The following is an 8,149-nucleotide window of genomic DNA, read 5'->3' on the forward strand; positions in this document are numbered from 1 at the left end:
ATTTATTTTAGTCAGGTCTTTCTCAAGGGCATGACACTCGTCAAAGTTTCTTATCTTCCCTTGTAAGTTAGCGTCATCAGCAAGCATGTCCATACCATGCTGTATTCCCTCTGGTCGCTCCTTTATGTACTAAATGAGCATTACTGGTGTCAGAACTAAACCCTGCGGTACGCTACTGGCTATCTTAAGGTTATCTTGAGATGATTTCGGGGCTTTAGTGTCCCCGCGGCCCGGTCCTCGACCAGGCCTCCACCCCCCAGGAAGCAGCCTGTGACAGCTGACTAACACCCAGGTACCTATATTACTGCTAGGTAACAGGGGCATAGGGTGAAAGAAACTCTGCCCATCGTTTCTCGCCGGCGCCCAGGATCGAACCCGGGACCACAGGATCACAAGTCCAGCGTGCTGTCCGCTCGGCCGACCGGCTCCCTTGACACACTGGTAACATTTCTCCAGTCTGATATATTGCCTCTGATTACTGTCGTCCTTTTTCTGTCGGAAAAATGTTCCTCCATGTTAGAAGGCTCCCTGTCACCCACACAGTATGTTCCAGTCTCCAGAACACTCTTATGTGACACTCTCCCATAAAGCTTTCTTTTTAGGGCGAGATAAATGCTGTCAACTCAACCACATCTTTCCTGTAAAAGTCCTGTATTTGTTACTTGGGATCTTTCTAATCGAAGAAAATAATGTTATAATGTTTCTCTGCAGGTGTTTTGCCAATTTGGTTATAATTATTTTTCTGTAATGTTTTGACTACTCTGCTTGTTAATGAAACAAGTCTAGAATTATGAGGTCGTCATTGCTACCATTTTTGTAGATTTGCTACTGTTTGCTTTTTTCCGTATCTGCCAAGACTCTTGTACACAGAGGTGTATCTGTAGAAAATTTATTGTCAGAGTGTGTGTGTGTGTGTACTCACTGTGCGTGCGTGTGTGCGTGTGCCTACCTAATTCTGCTTGCGGGGATTGAGCTTTGGCTCTTTGGTCCCGCCTCTCGACAGTCAATCAACTGTCAATCTACAAATCTACAGTACAATTAGGCGAGTACACACACGCACTAAAAATAAAATGTCTACCGATAAGCTCACCTGACACATGAACACTTAACTAGTAGAGTGTAGATGAGTGTGTGGAGGGGGGATGGGGTGTAGATGAGTATTGTGGGGGGGTGCAGGGACCTGGTGGGGGGGGTGCAGGGGCCTGGTGGTGGGGAGGGGGGGGGGGGGGTTCCGGCTGTCACTGTCTTCTGACGCCACAATTTTTTTAAAGTAAAGGGCTAAAGGACCCAGGGGAGCCCAGCCTAACAAATCAGTTATGCCTACGGCGCATCCATTATGTATATTACACCAAGGATTAGAGGCAGCATAGGCCTATTTGTTATCAAACCAGGGATTAAATAATGCCGAGGGAGAGGGGGGGGCGCCGGGCCCAGGCCTATCTCAGCTGAGGACGCCTTGGTGATCCCTATCTTGTGGCGTCACGCCCCCCGCCTCCCCACGCCTCCCCCCCCCCCCACGCTTCCCCCCACCCCCACCACATATCCCACACCACACCACCCCACACCAGTCATCCCCCCCTCCCTACACACCCACACCAACCCTTCCTACACACCTGTCACAATGGTACCACGGCACACCAATTACCCTGTTACTCCACGCCCTCCCTCCACACTCACCATGCCAGTTACTCTTACACAGTCAACATTCCTCCACGTTACCCAGCCTCCACGTTACCCAACCTCCGCGTTACCCAACCTCCGCGTTACCCAACCTCCACGTTACCCAACCTCCACATTACCCAACCTCCGCGTTACCCAACCTCCGCGTTACCCAACCTCCGCGTTACCCAACCTCCACGTTACCCAGCCTTCACGTTACCCAACCTCCACGTTACCCAACCTCCACGTTACCCAACCTCCACGTTACCCAACCTCCGCGTTACCCAACCTCCGCGTTACCCAACCTCCGCGTTACCCAACCACCGCGTTACCCAACCTCCGCATTACCCAACCTCCATCCTCACATCTCAAGAGGGGCGACTGCTCGCAGCATCGCCACAAAATTATCTCCAGAATGCACAGTGTAAAATTTGCATATCTACCACACAACCCTAAACACTGGCGGGTATTCAGCCTGTCGTCTTCCGGGACAAGTCTACCACGTAAGTGACAAATGTAAACTCCAGAAAACTTTCCTCAGTCACCGGCTACTGTGCATACGAACTACGGTGTCTGGAGGCGAGTCTCTGGTCTGGTTGAGGAGTTTACTCTGGCCCAAGTTGGTCTCCCTGCACGGTGCGCCTCGCAGACTTCACCTGGCGCTGCTGTCTGCTGCGTCACACACCAGAACCTTCACCTGCTGCAGCTGTCTGCTGCGTCACACACCAGAACCTTCACCTGCTGCAGCTGTCTGCTGCGTCACACACCAGAACCTCTCTCTCTCTCTCTCTCTATCTCTCTCACACACACACACACACACACACACACACACACACACACACACACACACACACACGCTCAGTACAAGAAAGGTCCCAGAGACATAAGGCAAGGCTCGTGCCGGAGCTAAGGAAATTTGTCTGCAACAAACTGCTGTGTCAACTCAACCTCAACACTTTAGAGGAACTCAAGAGGAGTTGACGGAGGCGCTATTGACATAATTTCAAAACAAGATGTTGCTGAGGATTTTCTTTTCTTTATTTAATAGAATACAAAGAACCGGAAGGTCATTGAGTTAAACAACCGACATCAGGAAAGGTTCAGTCCACACCCCGACCCGTAATGAGAAAATAAACAAGCAAATGTGTACACAAATGCAACAGGAAAGGTCACTTGAGGTAAGAATGAAGGAGACATGATAACGACATATACAATACTCTGCGATATCAACACAGAAGGTAAAATGTTGAACATTAAAGACAGTTGACCGAGAGTGTAAAGGTGACTGCAAAGGGCACAGATTAACCATTGAGGTTTTGTGAAGCACATTCTCTGCTGATGTGTATTAAGTACACCTGACTTAAATTGGAAGGCGCAGGTAAATATGTACAGAATAATGTGATCATTATGATCACACGTCATCCAGTGGTCCTCACGTCACCCAGTGGTCCAGACGTCACCCAGTGGTCCAGACGTCTCCCAATCAACACGTCACCAGCAACAACCCGGCCTCGCCTCAATAAACGACGTGCTTATTCCACTGGTGTGGACCGGAATACGAAACAACTTCACCCACTCACATAATTTTTTTCGGCGTACAGTGTTTATTTACCCCCCCCCCCTCCCCCCCAGCCCCCCCCACCCCCTTCACAGTAGGAGCGGGCGGCCAGGACAAGGAGGTGGGCGGCATTTGTGAGGAGGAAGGAGGTACCCAGAACGAAGTGAAGCCCAGGAGTAGGAGAATGTGTGGAGGGCGAAAAGGAAGCCTGCAGGAGGAGTATATTGGTAAGAATGACGAGGAGGTTGGGGATAGGGGGAGCGGGGGGTGGGGGTAGAAGGATAGAAGGAAGAGGAGGAGGAGGAGGAGGAGGAGGGCCCGGTACGGGGGCAGTAACGAGCGCTGGGAACTAGTGTCTCGCCCTTAACAAAACACTCCCCACCAACAGTAACGGGACGCGCTCATTTACATAATAGATGAGCTGGGTTGTGGCCCGCCCGCCCACAGTGTTGCTGCGGCCATCCCAGTGCTGCGGTAGACTGCGGCCATCCCAGTGGTGCGGTAGACTGCGGCCATCCCAGTGGTGCGGTAGACTGCGGCCATCCCAGTGGTGCGGTAGACTGCGGCCATCCCAGTGGTGCGGTAGACTGCGGCCATAAGATCCCGTTGCTGCGGTAGACTGCGGCCATCCCAGTGGTGCGGTAGACTGCGGCCATCCCAGTGGTGCGGTAGACTGCGGCTATCCCAGTGGTGCGGTAGACTGCGGCCATAAGATCCCATTGCTGCGGTAGACTGCGGCCATATGAACCACTGCTATGACAATGTTCACACATGAACTGAAAACACTGATCCACTGACCTAGTGTTCGAGTGAACACACGGACACTAAAGAGGGATGACTGAAAACACTGAACACACTATTACTAACGCCAGGTGTACACTGACCTTACACTGAACACACACACACACACAGGTTCTGGGCCACCATGTACCATATATAAGCAAACCCAAAAGCAAAACAGTCATAGCTCCTGGCACAGGGGGACGTCAATGACCCCGCCGTCACTACTTAAGATGAGGCAAGACGCCGGGTGGAGGATGAACAAGGACGCACTTCTCTCTGGTGAAGGTCCTTCGCCTCAACACCAAATGTCTAGTTATGCCACCGTTAAGTCAACACAATATCTTAAAGAAAACGTCTGACAAAAATTGAGGTGGAAGTATTTGAAGTAAAGTAGGTAGAGCAGGCAAGCCACAGGTGGTGTTGGGTCCCACGTGAAGAAGCCGCCCTCGACCCCAACAGGAGAGACGTCGAGCAGACAAGTATCTAGACAAGTGCTTGAGATTTCTCAAGCTTCCTCCTCAGGGAGGAGATCCCCCTGAAGGTAATGCTTTGAAAACCACCACGTAATTAGTGCTGTTATCTACACACTATCCATGATTAGGACAAGGTAAGGATATGTTAGGTTAAGGTTAGGTTTGATTAAGTTGGCAACCAGCAGTAAGATACAGGGTTGAGCTCCCTCACCCCTATCATAGAGGGGTGAGGCAGGGCCCCAGTACCCCTTCACAAGCAGGGTGACACCCTAGACCTACACCTCATGGTTACGTGTGTGGTGTGGAGGAGGTCCCGGCCGCCCCCAGCACTACACCCCTTCACTGGAGGCCCCAGCCGGCCGCCCCCAGCACCTCAGCCCTTCACTGGAGGCCCCAGTAGGCCGCCCCCAGCACCTCACCCCTTCACTGTAGGCCCCCAGCACCTCACCCCTTCACTGGGATACCACTTGAACCCATTCCTCTCCCCAGGAGCAGTCTATTGGAAAGGACTGGCGATGTCTGCGATATCATCTCCGTGTCAACTGCCGGGAGCGTGTAGAAAGGGCACACTTTACCACATGTAGATGGAGGTGAATGGTGGCGGGAAAATCTTTTAAGATTCTATTGACAGGTTTTTAGATCCCTTCCTCTAGTTGATAAAAAAAGCAGAATACAGACTAGAGTTCCATGTTCACTTTATATGCCTAAATTTTTATGAAAATGCACTACAGGTCAATAAGTTGTATAAATAACCTTAAATTATAATACAGAGTTGGCAGGGATAATTGGCGTTAGTTAAAGACAAGAACTTCTACGTGTGCCCCTCACCCCCGCCCCTCTCTCTCTCTCTCTCTTACGCACTCCAAGAGCTAATACTCGGCACAAACAGTTCAACACACACACACACACACACACACACACACACACACACACACACACACAATCTTAAAACGAGTGTTGAAAATATGTACTTATGACCATATGGACTGAAAGGCAAGATGTAACAGGACAGACAAGAGGCAGCTGAGGCTGGCAGCCCGTCCTCTCACACCACACACCACCTCGCCTCGCTCCTCAAGAACGAGAACATTGGGTCAAACCAACTGGATCGCGAGGAATAACATCCAAGCAATAACTTCTCCGCGAGTTGAAGCTCGGTAGATACATTTAAAATTGTAATTTTCATGAGAAAATAGCGTCGCAGAAAACATTCTTAAAGAAACTCTCTACGTCCTGTGGCAGTCGTCGAGCTGAGGTCCAACCCTGACCAATATAAACATGAAGAAGATAAAGATAAAGAAACAGGTGGAGGACGAGGAGCAGTAAGACAAGATGTGCTCGATATACGAAACTTAAACATTTTAAGTCAAAGACAGCTGCTTTAATCCACTTGTTTCTCACAATCATCTCACACTTCAGTCGGAAATAGTATAATCTCTCGTACTTGTCTCAGCCCCAAACTAGCGTCATTCGTCCCACTTGTACCGAGACGAGCATCCTCCTCCAAGTTATCTCAGCCCACAAAGCAGCATCCCTCTCACCTAGCCATCCCAGCTGCGTAATCTTACAGAGCGCCGGACAAAGTGGTCCTCAGTGGGCCTCAGTGGGCCAGCAGGTGATATATTGTACTCTGCATAAACTAGTAAACAACACCAACGTTAAATACCGCAAGTTTTCCACTAGAGGTGGCACAGGAGTGCCAGTAGCACAGGAGTGCCAGTAGCACAGGAGTACCAGTAGCACAGGAGTGCCCCGAGGCCATCCACAGCTTCCTTGACCCTCTTCTATCCTTTCATCATCATTCCCTCCCTTTCCTCTCCTCCCACTACCTCTCTCCTACTTATTTCCATTCCACAACACATCTTCCCTTCCCACTTTCCCCAACTTTCTTCCCCGCCTCTCTAACTCTCCATGACATCCTCAGCTCTCCCCATCTATCGGTTCCAGCTTCCCATAACCCTATCTATCCTCCCCGCAACAATTCCCCTTTCCCAGACTCTTCCCCGCCACCTTTCCCCAACTCTTCCCCCCGCCCCCCCCCCCAGTGCCCCCCACCACCCCTCCCCCCCCCCCCAGTGCCCCCCCACCACCCCCTCCCCCCCCTCGTGTGTGTGAGATATGAGAAAGCGTATCTGTCACCTGGAAGGCCCCACTTGCTGTTCTGATTTGCATTTTTATTGGGCGTATTTTTCCCCGCCTTCCTAGAGTAATTAGCATACGGGGGAAATTGGCGCCCCCCCAGAACCAGGGAAAAAAAACGAGCGCAAAGAAAATGGGGATGTGGCCGTTTGGGGAGACCGAGCAAATAACAGCGGGTAGTAACAGTCAACAGTTAGTTAGCGACTGTCAACAGACCGTAACAGGCGAGACTTATGGAGAGACTGGAGCGTGTTAGCTAGATATGCATACATTACTAGATTTCCCTAGTACCTCCTCTCAGCCTAGCTCAGCAGCGGGGGGCTGAGGACACGTGGCAGGGAATGTTGTAGGTCAGCAGGTGTATGGGGAACAATCCCCGCCTGAGACACATGTGGGCCATTAAATGTACATTATGTGATAGAAAATTACCTGTGAATTTGATCTAATCTCAAATTATTGTTCAACTCTTCGGAAGTTAAACAGGCAACAGCACTACCCATACCAGCCCTTACACCAGTGTCCAGTACCCAGGGAGATAGGCTTCACGGAGACTAGCAGGCACTAGCGTTTACTATTTGCTAGCACTATTAGTATTTAAGCCTTTAGAACAAGTATTTATGGCCATTACCATTCACACGAGCACAACAGCCAGCAATTACTAAAACTCGTTACTAACTGTTGCCGGATAAAGACATCCAAAGTTTTAATAACCGCCAATTTCCACCGCCAGTCAACAGTCGCGTGAACAAATAAGGCCACGAATAATGTGCATCTTTCTCAGTCATCATGAATGTCGTGCCTGTGTGTACAACACCCACCCCCCCTTCCTTCCACCTCTCCTACAACCCCCTCTCCACCACTCGTCTACAACACCCTCTCCACCACTCTCCTACAGCCCCCTCTCCACCACTCTCCTACAACCCCCTCTCCACCACTCTCCTACAACCCCCTCTCCACCACTCGTCTACAACCCCCTCTCCACCACTCTCCTACAACACCCTCACCACCACTCGTCTACAACGCCCTCTCTTCTACATTCTTCTAAACGCCTCGCAACAAGAAGATGCAACACGGACCTCTATGACCGCCGGATAAAAACTCATTGCAATCAAGGGACTGCAGGGACCCGCTGCGAAAAACTCCCACAGCGACGGACAAGTGTGAAATTCCTCGAGGGGGTTCTGTGTCTCCTGTGTCGGGTCTGTGTTGCCGCTCGGATGGCTGTGTCGCGCGGGCCAGCTTGTGTCATGTCTGGTCTGTGCCTTACCCGTCTGGTCTGTGCTTAACCCTTCAAGCCTTTGCTACACGTCCAGGTGGCGTGTTGACCCCAACTTCTATGTGTTGTCGGACAGTCTGGCGAGAGGGTTCCCGTCTATTCTGTGACCACGCGCGCCCGCACGCCCGCACCGGAGGCTCTGTCCGTGTGACAACCGTCGGGTCAATATTTTGTCCGGTGGATCACTGTGTAATCCCGGGGATCTGTATTACATCTCTCGGACTCGAGGGCTGCTCGTTGATTCTCTCGAGTCGTCTGCAA

General features: G+C 51.0%; 1 protein-coding gene across 1 annotated transcript; it reads left to right on the top strand.

Annotated features, from left to right (window-relative positions):
- Positions 1-1,621: 1,621 nt before the first annotated feature.
- On the top strand, positions 1,622-2,170 carry LOC123745115 (uncharacterized). The gene has a single exon (XM_045725420.2). The coding sequence runs from the start codon at positions 1,622-1,624 to the stop codon at positions 2,168-2,170; it is 549 nt and encodes a 182-aa protein (XP_045581376.2).
- The last annotated feature ends 5,979 nt before the right edge of the window (positions 2,171-8,149 follow it).

The sequence above is a fragment of the Procambarus clarkii genome, chromosome 44, assembly GCF_040958095.1.
Source record: "Procambarus clarkii isolate CNS0578487 chromosome 44, FALCON_Pclarkii_2.0, whole genome shotgun sequence".
NCBI lineage: Eukaryota > Metazoa > Arthropoda > Malacostraca > Decapoda > Cambaridae > Procambarus > Procambarus clarkii.

Excerpts from the sequence above, each read along its gene's own strand:
- LOC123745115 (XM_045725420.2), top strand. The coding sequence starts at position 1,622 with ATGGTACCACGGCACACCAATTACCCTGTTACTCCACGCCCTCCCTCC.